The sequence below is a fragment of the Fimicolochytrium jonesii genome (genome assembly GCF_025526975.1).
Source record: "Fimicolochytrium jonesii strain JEL569 chromosome Unknown EV422scaffold_3, whole genome shotgun sequence".
NCBI lineage: Eukaryota > Fungi > Chytridiomycota > Chytridiomycetes > Spizellomycetales > Powellomycetaceae > Fimicolochytrium > Fimicolochytrium jonesii.
In genome coordinates this window covers 1,553,525-1,576,774 of record NW_026515670.1, presented here as the reverse complement: position 1 = coordinate 1,576,774, position 23,250 = coordinate 1,553,525, and the positions used below count along the sequence as shown (strand labels likewise).

At 54.2% G+C, this 23,250-nt stretch overlaps 9 protein-coding genes across 9 annotated transcripts; 6 read left to right on the top strand and 3 right to left on the bottom strand.

Annotated features, from left to right (window-relative positions):
* Positions 1–1,904: 1,904 nt before the first annotated feature.
* EV422DRAFT_518088 (uncharacterized protein) lies at positions 1,905–4,470 on the top strand. Its single transcript, XM_053069503.1, has 2 exons — positions 1,905–3,522; positions 3,593–4,470. The coding sequence occupies exons 1-2, from the start codon at positions 2,166–2,168 to the stop codon at positions 4,075–4,077; spliced, it is 1,842 nt and encodes a 613-aa protein (XP_052928959.1). The 5' UTR covers positions 1,905–2,165; the 3' UTR covers positions 4,078–4,470.
* Positions 4,471–4,673: 203 nt separating this feature from the next.
* Positions 4,674–5,979, top strand: EV422DRAFT_518084 (ubiquitin-conjugating enzyme E2 E2). Its single transcript, XM_053069502.1, has 4 exons — positions 4,674–5,065; positions 5,244–5,575; positions 5,676–5,760; positions 5,836–5,979. Exons 1-4 carry the CDS (start codon positions 4,800–4,802, stop codon positions 5,846–5,848), a joined length of 696 nt encoding a protein of 231 aa, XP_052928958.1. The 5' UTR covers positions 4,674–4,799; the 3' UTR covers positions 5,849–5,979.
* A 1,090-nt stretch (positions 5,980–7,069) lies between these two features.
* Positions 7,070–8,062, bottom strand: EV422DRAFT_584119 (uncharacterized protein). The gene has a single exon (XM_053073425.1). It carries the CDS (start codon positions 7,881–7,883, stop codon positions 7,335–7,337), a length of 549 nt encoding a protein of 182 aa, XP_052928957.1. The 5' UTR covers positions 7,884–8,062; the 3' UTR covers positions 7,070–7,334.
* Positions 8,063–9,072: 1,010 nt separating this feature from the next.
* On the top strand, positions 9,073–9,990 carry EV422DRAFT_503976 (uncharacterized protein; the record flags this gene model as incomplete). The annotated part of the gene is made up of 5 exons (XM_053068394.1): positions 9,073–9,312; positions 9,368–9,472; positions 9,537–9,620; positions 9,686–9,766; positions 9,841–9,990. 5 exons carry the CDS (start codon positions 9,073–9,075, stop codon positions 9,988–9,990), a joined length of 660 nt encoding a protein of 219 aa, XP_052928956.1.
* Positions 9,991–10,688: 698 nt separating this feature from the next.
* Positions 10,689–11,030, bottom strand: EV422DRAFT_564581 (uncharacterized protein; the record flags this gene model as incomplete). The annotated part of the gene is made up of 2 exons (XM_053072210.1): positions 10,689–10,825; positions 10,901–11,030. 2 exons carry the CDS (start codon positions 11,028–11,030, stop codon positions 10,689–10,691), a joined length of 267 nt encoding a protein of 88 aa, XP_052928955.1.
* Positions 11,031–13,124: 2,094 nt separating this feature from the next.
* Positions 13,125–15,328, bottom strand: EV422DRAFT_518070 (DEAD-domain-containing protein; the record flags this gene model as incomplete). The annotated part of the gene is made up of 3 exons (XM_053069501.1): positions 14,994–15,328; positions 13,843–14,657; positions 13,125–13,758 (listed from the first exon to the last, which is right to left on the bottom strand). Coding segments are annotated over exons 1-3 (1,739 nt in total), but the record flags the coding sequence as incomplete, so codon positions are not given.
* Positions 15,329–15,457: 129 nt separating this feature from the next.
* EV422DRAFT_606035 (uncharacterized protein) lies at positions 15,458–16,429 on the top strand (the record flags this gene model as incomplete). Its single annotated transcript, XM_053073792.1, has 2 exons — positions 15,458–15,841; positions 15,902–16,429. The coding sequence occupies 2 exons, from the start codon at positions 15,458–15,460 to the stop codon at positions 16,142–16,144; spliced, it is 627 nt and encodes a 208-aa protein (XP_052928953.1). The 3' UTR covers positions 16,145–16,429.
* Positions 16,430–16,791: 362 nt separating this feature from the next.
* Positions 16,792–19,613, top strand: EV422DRAFT_518066 (Phosphoglucose isomerase). The gene is made up of 5 exons (XM_053069500.1): positions 16,792–17,496; positions 17,749–18,136; positions 18,322–18,678; positions 18,744–19,226; positions 19,304–19,613. Exons 1-5 carry the CDS (start codon positions 17,156–17,158, stop codon positions 19,454–19,456), a joined length of 1,722 nt encoding a protein of 573 aa, XP_052928952.1. The 5' UTR covers positions 16,792–17,155; the 3' UTR covers positions 19,457–19,613.
* A 358-nt stretch (positions 19,614–19,971) lies between these two features.
* Positions 19,972–23,213, top strand: EV422DRAFT_617640 (uncharacterized protein; the record flags this gene model as incomplete). The annotated part of the gene is made up of 10 exons (XM_053074015.1): positions 19,972–20,181; positions 20,262–20,706; positions 20,795–20,851; positions 20,991–21,183; positions 21,248–21,332; positions 21,400–21,467; positions 21,548–21,707; positions 21,799–22,404; positions 22,484–22,805; positions 22,931–23,213. 10 exons carry the CDS (start codon positions 19,972–19,974, stop codon positions 23,200–23,202), a joined length of 2,418 nt encoding a protein of 805 aa, XP_052928951.1. The 3' UTR covers positions 23,203–23,213.
* Between the last annotated feature and the right edge of the window lie 37 nt (positions 23,214–23,250).

The following is a 23,250-nucleotide window of genomic DNA, read 5'->3' as shown; positions in this document are numbered from 1 at the left end:
AATCTGCACCACAAGTCGCCTCTATTTCCATCGGCTCCGCCCATTCATAACATCACCCATACCAACGCACTCCTAAAGGACTTCCACAGCGCGTACCCCAACAAGCCTTCCTCTGTCCCCGGTGCCCCTCCTCCGCAACTACACCAAACTCGACGCCGCCGCCGCCGCCGCTAAAGAGAGGGGTGATGTTATGGACAACGCGCCCATACCATAAGCTTACCTACTGACAGCCGCCAATGTCAAACGCCAATGTCAATGTCAATGTCAGTGTCAATGTCAGTGTCAATGTCAATGTCAATGCCACTCCCCCTCTCTCCTCTCATTTCGCCAATCCTCCCGCAATCTCGCCACTCCTCCTCTCTCCTCTCATTTCGCCAATCCCCCCTCGGCTTCTCCACACCCCCACTACTTCTCCATAGCCAGCAGCTGTAGCAATGCTCTCTACGCTCGCCACGCACGCTCTAGGAGCATAGCTGGCGACCCCCCAGTCCCCTCTTGTTGTTGTTGTTCTCTGGCCTGCTGGGTTACCTATCTATAAATAGCCGGCCTCTCTTCGTCCATTCCCTTCCTCCCCAGCAGATCAACACCAGTTCTTCTCATCTCCTGTTCTAGTCCTTGTTTCTTGTTTTGCCAATACAATTTCTTGTCGCCTATCACTCTCGCCTTGTCTTCTCTACTTCGCTTTCGCCTCAGTCGTCGAGATCATAACATCCTGTGCAAATATGAAAAGGTCAAAAGCATGCGTATCAGAACACTGTGGTGAACTCCTGGAGCTGTACGACAACCTTGTCCACCGCAATCAGGTACGCAATGCCGGCAATGCTTTACTGCTTACCTTCATCACTAAAAGCCATGTTTCTCAGCTGCCTGTGATTCAAATTGAGTGTTGTTTACTGGGAACCTCGAGCCTAGGAGGTCCTGAGCCCGAATATCGCCGGCGGAGGTTCTGTACGTGTATGTCTGCCGAAGCGATGGCAATGATGTTGGGATGGTGGGGTACGGAAGAGAGGGCAAAAACAGCGTCCGCGCCCGTCGCGACAAGCTCAAGAATGGGTGGCGCAGCAACGGTGGGCCTGAGAGGGTTGAGGTTAGGGTTAGCTGTGTGTCAACAACCTCGCGCCAGTGTTGTGGTAGTGTAAACGGTGAGGGGTTGCAGTTGTTACCTGGTGGTGGTCGGCGTACTGTGATGGACTCCGTTCGGGGGTTGCTTGTAGTAAGCTTCTCTATTTTTCTTCTCGAGTGAATAAATAACAGACAACCCTAGCTTCCCGTTCCTTTATCTCTTTTAAGCTATCGAGTGCTATGACTGAAAGCTACAGCGGGGGGGAGGGATGTTTCAATGAAGAAGAAGAACTAGCTATCGGGAGTGCAGCGTGCAATTTAGGACCTAATGTCCTCTAGAGTCTATGGACGAGGGAGAGGTTGCTTAGTATCCCACCTCACTACCCGCCGCACTAAGCACCCCCTCTCGAACCCCGCATTCGCCCCTCTACTCGCTATAGTTATGGGTTTACGGGTTTCCCTGGACATTGGGTCCTAAATTGCACGCTGCGCTCCCGATAGCTAGTTCTTCTTCTTCATTGAAACATCCCTCCCTCCCACCGTAGCTTTCAGTCATAGCACTTGATAGCTCAAAAGAGATAAAGGAACGGGAAGCTAGGGTTATCTGTTATTTATTCACTTGAGAAGAAAAATAGAGAAGCTTACTAAGCAACCTCCTCCTCGTCCATAGAGTCTAGAGGACTATGTTCCTCTCCAGAGCACAAAATTGATTATGCTCAACACCGATACAAGCGTTCGGAGGGAGGCGATAATTCACCGTTACTATCGCCAATTCGCCCTCGCCGGTCGCCCAACTTGCGCTTTTTGTCAGTCGTTTGCGTTTGATGAATAACCCAACTTGCGCTTTTGTCAACTACGTGCCCTTCGTGCTTCTTTCCTGTCGCAACATTACCGGTAAAAGCATACGAACCCAGCGAACGACGCAACACCCATACCCTCTCCTTCCTCAGCACATCCCTCAACCGTCCGTGGACGACAGCTGCAGCCTGTCTCAATTCCAACGGCACATAACACGCGCTTTTGTTCCGCAGGACCCCTTTTCGCAAACTCATCGAAGCTTTGAAGGCCACCGATTCTCCCACGCCCCAAAACAACCGATCCATATGGACAGAGAACCCTCTATCCCCCTCCCTCCGTTTCTCCAATCCCACCTCGACAAGGCTCGCAACTCCCGAGAGGCGCTGAAAGTCGAGCCTCGCTCGTCACGGGACTTGACTGCGTGCCCCAGTACCGCGGGCGGACGACAACCTGTGGCAATGCCACACGAACAACCTTCCCACGCGAAACGAAAGCCGGACGGAGCATTGCTTGACGAGTCGGGGACGGAAGGTGATGAACGCCCGGCAGCAGTGCCGAATCGCGCCAATCACCGTTCCCGCCCGCCACTGACACTGGGGAACCAATTACTCTCAGTAAGTGACGGCTCGAGTGTCGAAGATGAAGACGACGAAGAAGACGCTATCTTTATGAGTTCCGAAGACGAAACCAGCACCCGGAATGGGGCTTTCTCGGAAGTCGCTGTCAACCAACTGGTGGCGAATGCGGGTGCAGCTGGCGAAACTGTAGTACCCGAAACACCGCCTTCCTACATCTCACGACGGCGACGAAGCTCGGCTGCGTCTGACTCGTCGCCTTCCGCTCGGCGTAGGTCAACTGACTTTTTGGCTCTGCTTGAATCGCCCCGCGTGAGTGCCAGACAAGCGAAACGGCCGCGTTTGGTTCGTGACGATACCCGACAGGAAGAACCCACGAGCAGTATGGAAGGCGTGACGCACGCGGAAGCATATCAGGCTACACCCTCTACGCAAATGGAGCGGATGGATCTAGGTGATGGAGAGATTACTGAGCTGCCTGTGAATGTCGACTTAGAAGTCAGTGAACCCGTTACACCACATGGACAGTCTTCTGTCATTGTGCTCGAGTCGCCGATACCCGGAGCAGAAGACGACGCCGAGGAGGATGATATACCAGTTATTGATCTGACTACCAACGACTCTCCTTTCCCTGCTGCTGCTACTGGCGGACGGACAAATTTCGGTCGCGCCGGGCGGATAGACCAAATGCGAACACCACTTGCCCCGAGAGGCGCGTCCTCCTCCGGCGTCATAGATCTCAGCGAGACGCCAGTACACGGAGCAGGCACCATTGGCGGATCCAGCAACCCATACGTCCATATCCTGAACACACCCAACACGCCTGAAGCACCAGCGCATCTCACTCGCTCAGTTCGCTTGAGACTGAACAACACGTCTCAACCTCCGCTAGCTGGAGCAGTAGTGGGGTCGGCAGCAGCTGGAGGTAGTGCATCAACAGCAGTAGATTTAACTGAACATGATGACGACGAGGTTCAAGTTTTGCATCATGTATCTGGCCGAGTCCAGCCGCCGCCTGCGATGCGACGTAGACGGACATCGAGTGCGGACGCTATGGATCGGCAGACAATACCTGATAACTGGATGGGTAAGTTGACTTGTAGGGAGGGCATCCCATCCGTTATTTAGATTGATGTTGACCATCGTTTTCTCTAAAGGTCACTTCCAACGCATGATAGGCAGGGACCAACGACCACAAACTCAATTCGGATTTGGATCAGTGGTCGGACTGCCTTCGCCCAACTTTGTCCCGCATAGCATCACCGCTGCAGCCAATAACCGCCGCAACTACAGACAACCACTTGCCCTCGGCGGTGTCATCCCCGTCTCCTCCTCCTCCTCCTCCAGCTCCTCCACAAATACCCCGGAATTCTTTACCAACGCCCTCCCCCAATCACACAACCCCCTCGCCTCCTCCTCCACCTCCACCAAGCCGCCCCCCGGCCAAGACAACGGCCTCAAATGCGCCATCTGCCTCGACAGTCTCACCGACGACCCGAACACGAAACTCAGCGCGACCATCTGCGGGCACGTGTTCTGCGAGGACTGTATCAAGGATGCGGTGCGGGTGCATAAGAAGTGCCCGATTTGTAGGAAGGATTTGAAGGGGGGGAAGAAGGTTTTTAGGCTTTATGTTTCGTGAGTAGAAGGAGGAAAGGAGAGGGAGATGGAGAGGGGGGAAATATGGCGCGCGCAATGTGGAGCTGTGAGATACCTTTGCCTTACCTGCCTGTGCTTATACGTAGTGAGACTGTGTACATATATACCACAACACACACCCAGACCCATCTCGATGTTGGGGAGTTGTTTTTTGGAAGGAGAATATACAGGAGTAAAAATGTGAGCGTTTGTGTTTTCTCTTGGGATTATGTCATGGTGAACAAGGCCCTTGTGGATGCCCATCGCTCGTCGGTGATGCGCTTCATGATGTATGTACAGGGCATCAACCATCAACGCTCGCTGCTGAGTATCTGCCGAAAGAGTGCGTTCCGCTGGGAGACATCAGGCAAAATGCCATCCTAGTGGCTAAGCATGCCTATCCGGGGGCATGCGTCCGTCCTTCCAAGGTTATCCGCTACCCAGTCAATTTTCCTCAGGACGGGAGTGAGCGTGACTGCACGTGATTCTGACTTGGTTCAACTGGCCGCCTTCTTTTTTCCATCCAGACCGCCGATGTTCCCACCCCCAAGATCACCCACCACTCTCTCGAACCTTCCAATCATCATCGCCTTAACAAACCCCCCCCCCCCCCCCCCCCCCCCCCAAGCGTCAACACACATATTCTCGCAAGCTGCCTCCGAATCCCACCAGCTTCGAATATATCCGATTTCCCCACCACATAGTCACAGACCGGCCCAAAAAAGTATGACAACCCGCAGCAAAGCAGCTTCCTCCAAAGCTTCTTCGTCCTCCACAGCACCACCACCACCAACACCACCAGCAGCAGCAGCTTCAGAACCTACCACCACCGTCTCACCCGCAAAGCCAAAAGACACCCAACAAAAGAGTCCAACCACAGAGACTTCTTCAACAACCACATCGACGACGACAGCAGTACCAACGCCAGCACAAGCGAAAGCGACCGCGCCAACGTTTGCTAATAAGGGAGGATTGAGTAATAGTGCGAAGAGGTAGGGAATTGAAAAATGGAAAGACATATGAGGACGAGATTGAGGAGAGGATGGGGAGGATGCCCTGAGGCGAGGGAATCGCGCGGTTGGCGCAAGATCGCTCAAGGAACTTCTCCAGCGAGCAAGAAGGATATCATTTCCTCATCCCCGCATTGATTCACCTCCCTTCATTGTTCAGAATCCAAAAAGAACTCGCCGAAATCTCTCTCGACCCCCCCTGCAACTGCTCCGCGGGCCCCAAAGGCGACAACCTCTACGAATGGGTCTCCACCATCCTCGGGCCCTCCGGTTCCCCCTACGCCGGTGGGGTCTTCTTTCTCGAAATCAGTTTCCCGCAGGATTACCCGTTCAAGCCCCCCAAGATCACGTTTCGGACCAAAATCTATCATTGTAATGTGAATGCCCAGGGGGCGATCTGTTTGGATATCTTGAAGGATAATTGGAGCCCGGCGTTGACTATAAGTAAAGTCCTTTTGAGTGTTTGTTCGTTGCTTACCGATGCCAATCCTCGTAAGTTTCGGGGAAAATCAGATGCTGAAGGACAGGGACTGTGTGGGATGAGGGACCCAAGAACGGCATACTCATGGTCCGCCCTTTTCTCTTTCCTTAGACGACCCACTGGTGGGAAACATTGCCCAACAATTCCTGCACGACCGGGAAGAACACGATAAGACTGCCAGGGAGTGGACGAAGCGGTAAGCTCATATACCTCTGTGTCCGTGCCCTGTATTTTGGGGGGAGGAATCTGATATAGTCTGTTGTTCGTTTAGATATGCTTGTTAGGGAATGATGATGGATACAAGGGCGATCATTGCGTGGGGCTTGGAGAGGGATGAGATTAGAGGATGTGGTTAGGATAGCGTAGGGCGTGGCGAGGGTTGGCTGGGGAATGGGAATGGGAATGGGAATGGGAATGGGGGTGTCGAACGCAACATCCGGCTTTCAGGGCCGCCCATTCTGGAGATATGACGAGAGCAGGTTGGAGGATGGGCCATTGGAAGTGTATATAGATAGCTTGTGTGTGTGTATACAGTATGATAGCAAAAAGTGTGTGAAAGATGCCTGCATCGAATGTCCAAGCCCCATATCGCCCAATGACTATGGGACTCCCATCTTTACGACTGGTCCGCTGAAAGACAGATTTGCAGGGCGCTTCCTCGCACCCAGGCTCCTCGAGGAATAGCGGCAAACTCATCGCGCTGTCCGAGATGTCCGAAAACACGAAATGTTTCTGGCTTACCATAAGCGGTCGGAACGCGTCCAAACACGCGCTTTTATCCTCTTCCGCCTCTCAGTCCCGTTCGCCCGCACATATTTATTGCGACGAAGGGGTCTCGCCCGCTCCTGCCCCCGTCGCTGATCCGCACCCATGCGCGGGTATCCGTTGCTGTCAGCGTCCGCAATGATTTCGCGCCTGCGAGCCAGGCAGAAGCCGCAGAGAGCGATCGCAAACATAGCAACGCGGTTGTACGTAGGAAACACATATGCGGCGTGCTTACGGTAACGCTACCAGAGTTTGAACGCGTCCTCGACCCGTTTCCACTTCTTTTTTTTTCTTCCTTGAACTCCAAAGGCTGGACGTCTCACAGATGAGAGATACGGGGGGGTGGGGGAGGAGACGCGCAGGCCCGATGAAACGAATGAAAGGGTTGGTGCGGAAATGGGAGTTTTACACAGCTCCTGCGGGGTAACAGGGACTTGCCCTCGAAAGCTCCTATTTGTAGGTGGACCTACCTGTTTGGAAGGGGAATATGGACGGCGGGTGCATGTGATGTGGATGGCCGGGTGCCCACGCCACGCCTAGCCTTCCGCGCGGAATTACTGCCTTCCGCACGGAAAAGTTTAGGGTTATCACACTCGGATATACCCTTACGGATATACCGGATGTACCGGATATACCGAATATACGGATATATCCTTGTGAGTGTGTAGTTTGAGGTTAGGGTTGAATAACTCCAACGCCTGAGTCACACTCAGCGTGTTCTTCAGTAGCTATGACACACGCGCGGAGTTTCTAAGAGATGATGGAGCTGGTTTCCTATTCCTGTAAGCAAGTACAGTACAGTACCTTTCTACTAGCACGGAATAGCAGCGAACTACACCATCTGGTCCTTCTATACTTCGATACCACTGCAGTATATACGAATATCACCTTATTGAGCCCTGTAGACGCCAGCCTACGTTACACAAAGCAATTTCGGAAAAGTGTTCTGGATCCTGGCGGTTCACTCCCACACATCCCCACGTCCGTCCAACCTCTCCCACTCCCCTACTCGCCATGCTTCAACACCCTAACCCACTCCCTATAATTGAACTCACTCCCTCCCGTGACAGGGGCGCCCTTATACATGATATCGACCTCCTCATCCGTAAACCTATCCCCCATGCTCATCATATACTCCCTCAACACCTCCGCATCAATCGTCCCCGTCTTCCCCTCATCAAAGCTCTCAAACGCCTGCAATATCTCCAGTTCCGGGTCGGTGCCGCTCATTTTCTCGCCCATGAGGGTGAGGAACATGGTGAAGTTGATGGAGCCGGGGGCTTCGGCGATCATGGCATCGATCATGTTGTCCGTTGAGGAGTCGGTGGGGTACCCGAGGGAGGCGAACATGTCCTTGAGGTCTTCTTTGTCGATGAAGCCGTCGGAGTCGTGGTCGATGAGCGAGAAGGCTTCTTTGAAGGAGGCGATTTGGGATTGGTCGAACATGGCGAAGATGTTGGAGTTTTGGCGGACGGCGCGCTTTTTGCGGGAGGCGCGGGCTGTTGACTGGGTATGAGGAGAAGGAGAGACGGTGAGAACAGTGTAAGGAATCATCCATGCTAGCGCCCCCCAGTTTGACCACGCTCCACTTTGTGCTGTTCCGTCCCGCTCGTTTCCTTCTCTTTTACTTGCCAAATGATGCTCGTAAACCGCCACATACCATCTTGTGCAACTATCCCAACGAAAAACTGGGAAAAACTCGTATGTGAGACGGCACGCACTCTTGGCGTTCGTAGATTCGGGGTATGGGATCTCTCGGCGAACGCTCTGTGTACGAGGATGTGTTCACACAGAAAAGAGGGAGCGTTATGGTGAGGCGAAACTCACGTTTTAGCGTTCGGTGGATGGACGCGTTGACAACCGTGTCGCGCTTCCCTATGTTTTGCGGGCAGCAGTGCATACACACTCCCCTTCTGGAGCTTCTTGGTCTGGAGCTTCTTGGTGTACATACTTCCCCTGCGGGGGATTGAAAGGGGACACAAGGCTGGATCTAATCATATTTACGCCCACTTGAATTGCGCATGCATTTATATTGCCCGCAAAATGGATCAGGATGGCTTGCTGTCAACAATGGGCTATTCATAGCCTCTATGGTCAACCAGGGCCTTAGGACATCTATCTCACAGTACTATTTGTTCGGGATGATGTCGATGTCCCGCATTGGTTCAGGGTAGAGCAGGTCCCTCGACGGTTAGTCCCTCTGCACCAATTTGCCAGACAAGCGATGTCTAACCCCGACTTACAGCCTTGCCGGTATGCACTGCTTTCATTCCTTTGCCTTGCTAGCTCGCTGACCCATCAACCCTTTTCTATTTTTCCCTTTGTCTTGGGCCTAGGTGGCATGTTATTGTAACTGACTGCATTGACGGGAGCTATTTCGCGGCCCTTCACCTCGTACAGGCGACCCTCGCACTCACGATATTCGTGCTCGGCGTCGGCCTGTTGTGCCTCCGCACAAAGCGGGGTCACAAGATCTGGCAAAATGGCTTTACCACGCTAGATTCCTACATCTTCTTAATGACCATCTTCTCATGCGGCCGGGTAGCCCATGGCCTGCTGTTGGGAACGCACACCATGCCGAACGTAACCGCTGCTCAAACACTTCATGACTTCACGCAGTGCCTTGGGCTGGCCGCTATATGGACATACTTACTATCCGTGTGAGATTGCCATACTCGACTCTCCTGCTCCTCCAAAAGAGATTGTGAAGCTGATAAAAGTCTTGCTCTAACGCAGAATACATATGACCCCTGAGCATGCTACAAAGATTTGGCTGCCGAATCAGCGACAATGCAAGATCCTCCGCATCTCTGGCTACGCTTCGCAGATCCTGGTTATGTGCCCTCTATCTCTCGCATGCGGCAAAGCCTACGACGAGGGCCACATAGATAGATATAAGATATTAACGGCCGTCGTCTACTGGGTATTCGGCTTCTGTAGTGTCATTGTGGGCGTTGGCTTTCTGCTGTTCGCACATCAAATGGTAAGTTTTACCTGGTAAGCTGACGCGGAACTGGCGTTCTGATCAGTGCATTTAGGTACGCATTGCATCGGAAACATTGAAGGAATCAAAGGAAACGGGGCTGTTGCGCACAACTCAGCTTCGACGCACACAAGCCGATATGCAAAAAAGCATTACCAAGGTGAGCACAGGGATACCACAGATGCAGATATGTCGCTATGAATCTCAACCTCATTTGAACGCAGATGAAAGCAATCCATTTAACTCTCGGGCCAACTCTCCTATGGTACGCCGTGGTACTTGCCATATTTGGGTTCCTTCAAGACGAGGTACCTACCCCACCTTTCTGGCATTCTCAAAACTGTTTTTCATAAAATTCTGCCCCCCTCGGTAGGTTTTCGCGTTGACCTGGTGGTCCAAGATTCAAGCCATCGGCTCCGAAGTCCTCGGAACTGTCGCGCTTCTCTGTAATTTCGTACGCATCCCGTCCAGCCGTCTATTTCGTTCCAACATTTGCGGACCCATACTAACGCAAACCTTTTCTCGCAGTGCTTCATCGCGTGGGCGGAATCGAAACCTGCCAAGCAGGTCGACGTGACGAGTATGGGAGCGACCTTGGCTTCGGGCACAGGACAGTTGGAGACAGACGACATTCAGATGAATGGAACTGATTCTGAGTGCCCCCACATTGCTAAATGAACCTTGAAAAGAAGAATGATCGACTCTTTTCACGAACCCAAAACAACGGGTGTCGCGGACCCGGTTCATTAGAAGAGCTCTCTTCAGACCTGCGTATTCCAGAGCGCTTCTTTTCGACAGCGCGGTCGTGGCAATCAAACTCTGCAGCGCAGTCGCAAGTGAATGCTGCGCCACGAATGGAAGAAATCCCGCCACAGGTTGAAGGTGTCAGACCGTGTGCCATTCTGTGTGCAAGTCATCCGCCTCCCGAGTGGTCTTCCAATGATGGTGGATACATAAGGGGTTTGCCTGCGGTACATGGTGCTCGGCTCGCTCGAAAGGCTTGGCAGGGCTGGAGTTGAGCTTCGTTCTTCGATAGTCCCATAGTTAGTCCGGGAAAGACCGAAATAGGCTAGAATCGGTTGGCGTCATCGGAATTCGAGTTGGTTGAGGAGAGCATGCATACGAAGATGCCGTACCACACCTCTTGCCTACCATGCCATAATACTCAACTCACAACCCCGCCATTTCCAACCCATCGCCAATTGTTCTGATATGTTTAGAAGAGGTGGGGCAAGATGTATTTGATGTAGAATTGATGAATTTGGAACATGTTTCCAGCACGTCAAGTCAGCAAGCTATGAAAACTATCTACGGAGCGGGATCGGAGTAGCAGAATGGCGATTGCTGACGGGATGAATTGGCGCCGGGCCAGATCATCACCAAGCGACGCATCCGTAAGGAGAGTACGGCGCCTTGCACTTCTCGATGTTCTCGTTGCAGTATTTGTTGGCTTGCTCGATGCCGCGACCCCAGTAGCCTTCGAGACATGGGCCGCTGGTGAGGGTGATGGTCGCTGGTGGGAGATGGGTTAAAATGTTGCTCAGATGTTGAAATCAAGGAGTTCACAGATAGTGGAGGAAGCACTTACCGACTGTCTCGTAAACTTGAGGTCCACCATGGCAGCGGTACGTGCACTTGGCGACAGCAGCCGCAGCGGGAGCGGCGGAGGTGAGGCCGAGGAAAGTGAGGGCGGCAAGGGTGGTCAGTTGGAACTTCATGATGGAGCGAGGATAGCGGTTCTTGGGTTGAAAGTCAAGGGTGCTTTTGCGAAGGAGGAAGTGATCTGTGCGTATTGTTGATGGCGTTGTGTTGTTGATGGGGGGGAAGGGAAGTTGCGCCGCCTTCTTTTATAGCCGGGGACGGACGAGACGATGCATTGCATTGTGCTGGAGTTCTTACCCCAGACCCTTCCGCATGGGCCTCGCTTAGCCGAGGAAGGCATTGGAGGGATCTCCAGGAGAGCCTCCTTCTAGTCGGGGTAATACTTCGCTCTCCGCGCAAACTCCGAATCGCCGAACAACATACCGCATTCGGTCCTTCAAATGTGTCCTGCGGCCCGAAATGGACGCCCATCCGCCTTCAATCTTGAGCTTTGCGCCATCGGCCGGGAAAGATTGTTGTCGCATGGTGGTCGCAACAAAAACGAGATGGCAAGGCTTTACAGCGAAGTGTTGGGCTTTCGGCGTTGGCCTCCTCTGTGTACTTCCAAATCATCCACGCAGTCCGAGTATCCCGGCAGATCTCGTCAAACGCTGTCGGACCGAAAAAGACTACACAACACACAAGTCCTTGAGCCGTCGCCCTAATCCACGCTCGAATCCATGGGTGCGCTGCAAACTCATTCGAAGCTGTTTCACACGCTTGCTGAATACCGATGCCAACGTCGAGCGAGCCTTTGCACCGTAGTCGCGGAGAACTGGCACCTGACGGACGAAAAAACTCCTATCGGCTATCTTGCATAGATTTGTCCCAAATTGTCGCCATCCTGTGTATCCATCAGGAAGTCTCTCTCAATGCCCAGCTACCCCACTGACCCCACTCAGCCGCACAGTCCCCACACCAGTCACCGCAAGCAAAGCACCACGCAAGGCTCAAACGCTCATCGCGCAAGCCACGGAGCGGCGTCAGGTTGTCGCGAAATGTCACCGTTTTCAGGGGGAGCTTCTCCGGAGTCAAAAAGAGTGCAGAGTCCCCTTCACCCTTCACACGCGAAATTGTCCGCCCCTGTGTCCCGGGGTTTTTTTCTTTGTCCTCGGATGGTTTTCCCACAAACGGAGAGTTTTTCGCGGGCTAGAATATTTCCAAATTCCGGGTCGGGCTCCATTCTCCCCCTCGAATTTGTTTTTCTCCACCACATTTGCACTGTCCGGTCGGAGCTTTCTGCTTCCTCCGGGTGGGTTGTTCTTTTGTGATGCGGCGGACTCCGGATGCGCACAAACTTGACAGCCGGACCATGTTCGTGTTTGCGAGGTTCTGAGGTTCCGAAGTTTGGAAGTAACCACGGCACCGAGTCCGCCGCTTTGCCACCGTGGGAGTGGCCGGGACGAAGTTGTCTGTGCCTCGTTGCTTTGGTCCCAAGCTCCGACCCTGTCATTTGTGAAAAGCGCTGTTGAAATCGACTCCTTCTGTCAGCTTTCCGCCGCGTTTTTCGGCCCGTCCGCAGGAATTCATATGTACGCCCCGGCAGGAGGCGTATTTCCGTTTACCGCTCCTACAGGAGATCGGGAGGGGGTCGGTCGGGAGGGAACGCAACGAAGTCATCGCTGTCTGGTGAATACGGAAGCTAAACTCCATAAGTTGTCCCAACCCACGCTCTCTACATTTCGATGGTGTAAATACGCCTCGGGCTGTTTTCACATTCCAAAGGTAATCAGATTATTCGTTGGCAAACATCCATTCAACATGCTGACCGCTGGGAAGTCCGCCATAGAAATGAACCGACATCAAACGTCCAGATTCAGAAAGACGCATCGCAAAAATGCAAACAACCAATAATTTAAATATGTTGGAGAGGGTGCATTACGCCCCCAATCCTTAACACCTAACCCTTCCCCAAAGTTTCCTGAACTCAAAGCTGATCCCGGGGATCCCTCTTAGCCCGTTTCGGCGCCGACTCACTCGACGCGCTGGGCCGGCCACCACCGGTGTTCGGACGAGAGTGCTGTTTCGCGTTGCGTGGGTTATTACCTCCAGGTTGGGTGGTGTTGGTGCGTGGTTGACGAGCTGATGGTTGGTTACGGGGTTTGTTGTTGATGTTGGTGGTGTTGCTGGGTGCAGATGATGGGCCGGTACGAGGTCTGTTGTTGTTGTTGTTGTTGTTGTTGTTGTTGTTGTTGTTGTTGTTGGTATTGGAGGGTGGACCGCTCGGCGCACCGCCACGGGCCCTGTTGTCATTACTCCTCGCAGGCCCCCTTCCCCCACCACTATTACCCATCTCCATTCCTGGCAACTGACTAACAACATTCAACCCCGCGACCCCCTTCATCCCCATCTTGCTCACAGTCGACCTCATCATCGGCGGCGGTGTGTTGCCACAACCCCACGTCCGCGCCCACTCATTGGCAAGCACGACAAGCGCTTCGGGTCGCAACTTGACTTTCCCGAGCATCTGTTTGTAGTATCCCAGAAAGGTCGCATACGCCTGGTGCTTTGTCTGCATGTCGACGATATCCAGTGCCTGTTCGACAGCGGCTATGGCGTGCGGATCAGGGATAATGCGGAGGGGTTCGGTAGGGATGTCTTTGATGAGGTTGAGGAGGGGTGTTTCGAAGGGAGCCAGGATGAGGTATCCCTCGCCTTCGGTGCTGTCACCGCGCCCGGTTCGGCCGAGGCGGTGGATGTATTGTTCGCGGTCGGAGGGCATGCCGACTTGGACGACGGCTTGGACACCCGGGAAGTCCATTCCGCGGGCGGAGACATCGGAGGAGAACAGGATCGCGGTTTTGGCTGTGAAAGAAAAAAACTTGTAGTCAGAGATCTTGCGTATGGGCTTGAAGAATTGAAAAGGCGGTGAGGTGTGCGCTAACTCACCATCTTTGAATTGCGCGGCGGTTTTGGTACGCTGCGCTTGACTTTTCCGACTATGTATCTCAAAGCATTCAGGAAGGCCAGACGTGCGAGTTATAGCCTTGAACAGCTCAAAGAACAGCTGCGTGAGGCGGGCGGTGGGCAAGAACACCACCATTTTCGATGTTTGCTCCCGGTGCAGCGTGAGCAACAGTTGCAGAGTAACGGGAAGTACGGAGCCCATGTCGGGAGCTGAGATGATATGCTGCGATACATGGTCGTGCGTAGCAGTGTCGTCCGGAGAAATCGTGCAGATGTGCTCGTAGTTCGGGTTGAGAGCAAGCCTTGCGATTTCTTTGACTTGCTGGGGGATGGTGGCAGAGAACAACAGCGTCTGGCGAGGGACCTGAGCGCGATTAGGCAAGAACGCTATGATCTTCTCAATCTCGCGACGGAATCCTTGGTCTAGTAACCGATCGGCCTCATCCAGAATCAGAGCCTGCAGTTGGTTACAGTCCGCTTTCATCGTCCCTTCCTCAAAGTGCGCTTTGATCCGTCCCGGTGTGCAGATGACGATCTGAAAAGGTTTGGCCTGCAAGGCGCGGAAATCCTTCTTCATATCGATACCACCAACAAGGGTTTGAATCCCGATCCACTTGTCGTTTTTGGTCAGCATTTCAGCTTCTTTCGCAATCTGCATCGCCAGCTCGCGGGTTGGGGAGATGACGAGGATCCCGACTTTGTTTACCGGGAAGGTTTTCTGTCTGCGCCGCAGGATCTCGATGCTGGGTACCAGGAACGCCAACGTTTTGCCAGTTCCGGTCTTTGCTTGTGCCAGACTACATGTACAACCTAGTTAAGTCACGGGAAGCTACGAACATATGAGAACCTGCGTGCCCTGCAAGCGAGAACATCGCGGAGCAGAATATGACAGCGATAGTATGCGCGCGAATATACGAAGATTATAAGATGTACTGCTCGCTTCGCTCGCGACAAGGACGGTGAGGCTGAGCCTTCTGCGCAACCAGCTCACATTGCGCTTCGCTCGCCGCAGGAGGCCTTGCTAGCGCTCAGCTCTCCTCGAGCAATACGCTCTTCCTGTCTATCCTCACTTCGCTCAGCCTCAGTCCTTCCCGCTCTCGCCGCAATTGCCCAATAACGTCTAGCGCACGTACCAGTCCCTCCCTTCCAAAATGGGCAACATAGTCTGCTCCTGAACCGGCGTCATGTGGGTATGCGGGATAGCGTCCAAGGTCTTCTGGGAAATAAGACCTTGGTGGAGGAGTTTCTCAAACATGGCGGTCGGTGGTCGTTCCTTCTTAGCTGTGGGAGCTTTCGGGGTAGTAGCGTCGGAGTTGGCTAGACGGCGGTTGGGAGATAAGGAGACGACGGCGAATGATAAGGCAGAAGCAGCTTTTCGAGAGAGTAAGAATTGTGTGCAGAGAAGGCTGGGCCTTGCTAACATGCTGGGGGTTCTCACGGTTTTGGGCGCTCTTTTCGGATACAGGAGTACGAGGGCTTGTCGACTATGGGACAGACATCTCAGGGCTCACATACTCACACCTTTGCGCAGTCGCGCCGCCCGTTGCCAGGCAGGTTGCCAGGCTGGGTCTGCCCTTACTGAGCGCTCCGTACTCTGATGGCTTGGCACAATTCCAAAGGACACCCACTGGATCAGCCTCTCTGGACGCTCTCGAGTGGAAAGGTCGCTAACCGTACGTGGTTCTCTGACGCATGGCGGGCTCTCACGGATCATGAAGCGTCGGCGTCTAGCTTCCGCGGACTCGGCTTGCATCTGCATAGGAACCCACACGACCCTTACCTGTTGCAGGGGGAGGGGCTGACGAAGTGGAGACCGATCCAGTCCCTCGTGTGTCTGACGGATCATTTCGACGGGCAGTCCGGTGGTCTCAAGGTCGTCCCGGGCTTTCATAGGCAGATCGACGATTACTTCAAGGGACATGCCGCCGCAGCGGCCGCTGGGGAAGGCGGCGAGTTCTGTAGGCTGAATGGAAACAAGCATGTCGACCTGCAACGACGTTGCCGCCCGGTGGTCGCCCCGGCAGGTTCTGTGGTGTTCTAGGACAACAGGTTGCCTCACGCCACCGCGGCGTATCTTTCTGGAGCCGACACTAGGGAGGTCGTCTACACCGGATTCCTTCCAGCAACGCGAAACAACGCAGCGTATGTCGCTGCGCAACTGGCTGCCATCGATAAGAACATCGCGCCTCCAGCTTACAAGGAGGGTGAAGAGGTAGCTGACCGGGATTGGGATCTGGACATCCTCAGCGCGACGCAGCGAGGACTGCTTGGAATCGGGCGGTGATGGTGGAAGGGTTGGAAGTTCTCTCCGTATGCTTCAAGACAAGGAGCCATTGCTTGTCTTGAGATTCGAATGTTTCTACTCGTGCCAAGGTCTCGTATCATACTCGCCCGCAGTCGCGCCGAGGGCGCTCCGGCGGGATCCTGGAAGAAAGTGCCCGGCTTCACGCACCGCGGGAAGTACCGGGTCGAGTATGATACGAGACCTTTGGCACGGGCAGAATGGTTCTTCAAAATGTAGAAAAACAACGCGTTATCAATAAAAGCTCTAGAAGCGCTCCAGTTTCGTATGTTACAGAGTGTAAGGAGTCAGTTTTATGTCCAATCTGCTTTGTTTCCACCGTTCAACCGCTGTACCAGGGGAACACGGGTCTCTTTCGCTGGGCCGTCGAGACCCTCCTCAACGAGGGCAAGCTGTGGAGGTTCGGACGTGTAAAGATCATGCCTGGATCCTAGATCCAAAGCACCGAAGGATAGATCGGAGACCAAGCTTAGCCGACTGCGACGTGTGGCCAACGACGCAGGTGGATGTACTCCCACCCGTTGCAAGTGACCTTGTCCCCGGCGTGATACTAGGTTTCCGCATAGGTTTCCCCCATCGCTGTTATATATGTTATCATATCTAATATGAGCAGCCTCCGATATCATCATGGATTTTGCTTATTGCGCTTCCAACTTGATATGCCTCTTTGCTCGTTTCTTTGATTCCGTGCCTCCATCGGGCGGAATACTGTACATAGATGAAGCGAAGCCGCAAGGATTAGGAGTGGGCTCGCGGTCCGTCGGAGTATCGTTCCAGAGAGGCGGCGGTTTGTGACGCCCACCCGAAAGCCTCTCGTGTTCCGTCATTGTGATGATGGGGCGCGACTCCCTCGAACTCGCTCTCCCCAAGACGAGATAAAGGCGGACGACCCATTTCACACTCCCTCCCCCATCGAGCCCATCGTAGCTTGCAGCTCATCACCCAGCCAAACACTCTCCCACTACCTACCATCCAACAGCGCCTCTCTCAACCATGTCCAGCGTAACAACACAACCCGCCTGGCAAGCCTTGCAATCCCACTATAACTCAACCGCAAAACAACTCCATCTCCGTGATCTCTTCGCCCAAGACCCCCAGCGCTTCTCCAAATACCATACTACCTTCAACCCAACAACCCTCGCTCCCTCTGTCACCAACACTCCTCTGCTGCTGCTCGATTACTCGAAGAACATTGTCACCGATGAGACGCTGGAGCTGTTGTTCAAGTTGGTGAAAGACAGCAAGGTTGAGGAGTGGAGGGATAAGATGTTTAGGGGGGAGAAGATTAATACGACTGAGGATAGGGCGGTGCTTCATGTTGCGCTCAGGAATAGGTATGACGCGAGCGTAGCGAGCGGTTGCTTGAGGTTCGCGAGCAAAGCAAGCGTGGGTGTTCTACTGCAACGAGCGAAACAAGCTCGCTCCCGCCTACCGCAGCGCAACATCCTCGTCGCGGGCGGAGCGAGCAGGGTATCGTTTCATCCATCATCCACCCACCATCATCCACTCTCATCCATCATCCATCCTCCACCACCAACCGTCAACCATCCTTATTCATCATTCATCATTCATCCGTTTCTTCCCAGGTCCAACAAGCCGATTGAAGTAGACGGCGTGGACGTGATGCCCTCTGTAAACCGGGTCCTCGCCCAAATGGAATCCACCTCCAACCGCATCCGCTCCGGCGAATGGAAAGGCTACACTGGCAAACGCATTACGGACGTGATCAACATCGGGATCGGCGGTTCGGATCTCGGGCCTTACATGGTGACCGAGGCGTTGAAGCCGTACGCGCAAAAGGGGCTCAAGGTGCATTTCGTGTCGAATGTCGATGGAACTCATATTGCGGAGGTGTTGAAGACGTTGGATCCGGAGACGAGTGTGTTTATTGTGGCGAGTAAGACTTTTACGACTATTGAGACGATTACGAACGCCACGACGGCCAAGGAGTGGTTTTTGGAGAGTGCTAAGGAGGTGAGTTCCGATCTAAGGGAGGAAGGGCGAGCAAGGAGAGCCCGGTATTGCGAGTGCAAACGAGCTGCGAGCGAAGCCAAGCGATCTGGTTTCAACCAAGAGCGAGCTCACTGCGCGAGTTCATTCGCTTCTTCTCTCGAAACACCGCGGTCTCACACTCTCTCCCTCCTCCTGTATCCCACTAGAAATCGCACGTGGCAAAGCACTTCATCGCTCTCTCCACCAACGCCTCTGCCGTAACCTCCTTCGGCATCGCCGTTGAAAACATGTTTGAATTCTGGGACTGGGTCGGCGGCCGCTACTCCCTCTGGTCCGCCATCGGCCTCTCCATCGCAATCTACGTCGGCTACGACAACTTTGTGCAGCTGTTGTCAGGCGCCCATGCGATGGACGAGCATTTCAGAACGGCCAAGCTGGAGGAGAATATTCCGGTTATTCTGGCTGCCGTCGGGCTGTGGTATAATAACTTTTGGGGCGCGCAGACGCATGCCGTGTTGCCGTATGAGCAGTATTTGCATCGGTTTCCGGCGTACCTCCAGCAGGTGGGGACCCTATCCCTTTACTCTGTGATCTGAACACCCTTTAACATAACCCCAATCTATCTTAGGGCGACATGGAATCCAACGGCAAATCCACCACCCGCTCCAACACCGCCATCACCGACTACACCACCGGCCCCATCATCTGGGGCGAACCAGGCACCAACGGCCAACACGCCTTTTACCAACTCATCCACCAAGGCACCAAGCTCATCCCCGCCGACTTCCTCGCCGCCATCCACACCCACAACCCTATCTCGAACGGCAAACAGCACCAAATCCTCCTCGCCAACTTCCTCGCGCAGACTGAGGCGCTCGCTCGCGGTAAGAACGAGGCTGAAGTCGTTGCGGAATTGAAGAAGGCGGGTGTGGATGAGAAGAGTCCGCAGTTTGATATATTGAGGATGCATAAGCAGTTTAGGGGAAACCATCCCACGAACAGCATTGTGTATGAGAAGCTGACACCCTTTGTGCTTGGATCGCTGGTGGCGATGTATGAGCATAAGATTTTCGTGCAGGGGATTGTGTGGAATATCAACAGTTTTGATCAGGTGCGTTCGTCATTCTCTTACTCGTTTTACCACCGTCTTGCCGCCGGATCCTGGCTAATATCATTGTGATTATCCAGTGGGGCGTGGAACTCGGCAAACAGCTCGCAAATGTCATCCTCCCCGAACTCACGGGCGCCGCTACATCTTCCTCCTCCGAGGGCAAACACGATGCGAGCACTGCCGGTTTGATTGGGTATATTTTGAAGGCGGGGAAGGGTGGCAAGGCGTGAAGTTCTGTTGACGGATGAGGGGTGGGTGAAGCCACCCTTTCTTGAAGGGTGTTTTGTATGTACAGCATTTGGGAAATGAAGAGATATTCGTTTTTGCGGAGTGACCGCCTTTCGGCTGACCGTCCTGGTTTGATTCACATGGGACTGAGAATATGATGTGTGTCTGGCGGTTGCATGGCCGGATTGTGAAAACCGGGCCCGCAATGACGTTTACGCCCTGATCAGAGACTTTGTGCTCTGGACGAGGAACGTAGTCCTCTCGAGTCTATGGACGAGGAGGAGGTTGGAGAAGCTCCTCTTTGATGATAAAACACTGTTAGGCAGCCGCTTTCTAACGGGGGGAGGGCAGAACAGCGCGTCTCTCAAGTCTCTCCACCACCCACAGTGGATGGGAGCTTCCATTGTGCTGCTGCTGGCCGGACTACTTGCTTCTACGGGCTTGCGACGGCGGAAAGGAGTCAGGGCGGATCTACGGCTTCTTCGAATCAACCAGAACCTGGAAGAAACAGCCTTCGATGGCCCCACCGGCGATGGCCTCTACAAACCACTACGACGACCTCTTCAAACAAGGCACCGCATCCGGCGACCGGCTGATGTTTCTCACTCCGCATCACTTTGCCGTCCTGGTCCTCTACCACACGTACTCCGCGTTCCCTTACGAGAAGGTGACGCGGCGCGCCCGCCATGATATCGTTGCGCTGCTGTTGGACCATGCAGCTGTGTGTGTAGGCTACGCTTGTCTCGAAGTGATCTTCATTGCAAAATCTTCATCGGTATTGATCTTCTATTGTGCCTATATTTGTAGAAGTCGGGAATCGAAGAGAAGAGAACCTTGCAACATCTCCTGGTCCAACTTCCAGATGAATCAACTCCACCAATCCCAATTCCTGGAGAAACCGACGAGGCAGGCGAACCCATATACAGCACCACCACCTCCTGGCGAGACGCGTTCCTTACAAGGCTAGACGACGCACTACAGTCCGTCAACACGATGCTGGAAGTCTTGGATCTGATGAACAGCAGCACCAAGCCGGTGTATCAGGACGAAAAAATCATCCAACACCCAAAGTTCACCGTGTGTTCCCCGTTTGGCACGTACATCAGGAACGCGATGGTGGATAGGTATCGGTTGAAGGACGATTTGTTTTGCGCGTATGCGTTCTTTGATGCGTTGAAGGCGTATCGGGATGAGGGGGTGGCGGATGGTGGTATGATGGACACTGATGGGGTTGGGGGGAGGAAGCCGCCATGTGAGTTGTGCCCGCCATAATGGGGATCTTCTCAATGGTGGGTGGTGGCGAATGAGCAGGATGACTTATTCCTCTCTCCACCCTGCAGTGTTATCCCTCGCAGACGTAGAACAGCAAATCGACGCGCACGTTCGAATGATGGAAGGTAAAAACCCATCCTTTTCCTTGCACCGGTGCCGGCTACCAACCTATCCGGCATTGGTCAATGCCGGTTTCCATGCCGGAACAAAAAAACATATCCTTTTCCATGCCCCGTATCCCTAACCGCCCACCCAACCCCACAGACTCCACCGAGCCCCTAACCCCCGCCGCCCTGCACCAAACCCTCACCTCAATGCAAACGCACATCACAGCCCCAATCGCCAACAAAGCCGACTGGGCTAGTTTTCTCAACTGCATGCGCGCCGGCGAGTTCGAAGGGGCATTGCAGAACTTGTCGCGGTATTTCATGTATTTGATGAAGGAGCAGCCGGGGGAGTACGTTGATGGATTTTGAGGGCAGGAGTGATTGCAGGGGTGGTGGTTGACGTTTTTTGGACAGGGGGACAAAATGGGTGCATCATTTCACGCTGTTCTCGATGGCGTCGGTGTATGCGCGGTTTGGGTATAGGCAGCTTGCATTGGAGGTGAGGTTGCTGTTTGCCGTCCTTCGCCAATGAACTTACTGATCATGCTTCGAAATGACTCTGGTAGACGGTCGATCGCGCGATACCGTTAGCGCAAGACATGCACGATACTGCCTGCCTCAATCTTCTGCAGAAGTATGCTCCCTGCGTCGGAATCGCCATTGAACATGTTCACATGAACCCTAACTGTGCGCCCCGCATTATTCTCCGATCAGCCTGAAACATCGATTACGAAACGGCTCCCTTGCCTCGGGCCCTGCCCAATCGGCGCTCCGCTTCGAGAGCTACTACCCGCTCGACGAGATCCAGGACCCGGAGGAGGCCGCCATGCTGAGTTTCACGCGGCTGAACAACGCGCGGCATTTCTTGGAGACGGTGAGATTCGACCCACATGCTCTCCAAAACCTAGCAACTCCCCCGAAACCCTAATTAACGCTTGCTCATTCCTATCTCCCCCTTTCCCCAGCTCTCCACCCCAACCCTCACCTTCCACCACCTCTCCCTTGCCACCCACCTAGCCACAACCCACTCCCTCCCGCCCTCATCACTCACCATCCTCCACGCCCACATCTGGTCCCACCACGGCTCCCCAACCCTCTCACACCTCTTTGCGTCAATGTACACCCTCCCCTGTTCGCCACCTGATTGTTCCTCCGACGACGGACCCCTGGGGCTGTGTATCCTCGCGACCCATCACGCGCGGCAGGGCGATTACGACGTGGCGTGTGGGCTGCTGAAGCGGGCGAAACAGAGATGGCCGGCGTATGTGAGCGGGCCTGCGGGGGATCGGTGGATCGCTACCACCTTGGATATACTGTTTGCGCGCGCGCTGAGACGGGGGGAGGTGGGGGATGCAAGGCAGTATGCGGGGTTATTTGAGGCGGTTGTGGAACCCACGCGGGAGGCGGAGGCGTTGTTCAGCTGTGAGGTGATGCGGGCGTGGGTGTGTAGGGCCGAAGGGAGGGCGGAGGACGGGGTCGAGGGGTTGTTGGGGTGGTTAGGGCGCGGTGGGGGGGCACGCGGGGGGATGCAGGTTGTCGAGTGTCGGTTGGCGATTGCGGAATTGTTTCTGGTAAGTTTTTTTCTAACCTTGGCCAAACCCACATCTTCTCGCCATCAGGGCATATGAACCCCGCGTTTTTTTTTTGTAGGACGCATCGGCGCCAATGTCGGCACTCCCGCATACCCTCGCGGCCCTCACGCTCTCGACCCAATCCCACCTCCCAGCCCACCGCACCCGCGCGGCCCTGCTGCTCTGCGCCTGTCTCTGCGAGGTGGGGTACTATGCAAAGGCGGAAGGGTTGTTGGAGAAGGTGTTGCCGAGCGTGTGGACCGGCGGGGATGTGGTGGTTGGGGCGGAGGGGTGTGTGCTGTGGGGGGAGTGTAAGCTTGGGAGGGTGCTTGAGGGTGGTGGGGAGGGGGTTAGGGAGGTGGCGAAGGGGTTGGTGGGGAGTATTCAACAGGCATTGGCGGGTACGTTGCACATTTCTCTTTCCACTCCGTCCTTTTTGCATGAGGGTTTTATTTGTGGCGGCTTACGTTTTCCACTCTCTTCATCTTGTTTGTCGGTCCAAAAAATCTTGTTTGTCTATCTCTAGATTATGAGCATCTGCAAGACCTGGACGGCATCGAACGCGCCGCCACCCTGCTCGCATGTCTCTACCGTCTCTCCGGCACGCCGGATCCCGCCCTTACCACCACCACCGCATCACACACCATGAAAACGGCATTCCAACGCGCGCTCGACATCCCCGCCCTCCGCGCCGCCCGAGCACAGAAACACGTTACGCGGGATGTTGTGGAGTGCATTGTTGCGCCTGAGGGGGAGAGGGAAGGGGTCGGGTTGGGTGTTTTGTTTGGGTGTTTGTGAAAGGAGGGAGTCGGGTGGGTGGGGGTTTGATATCCACTTCTTTCTTGG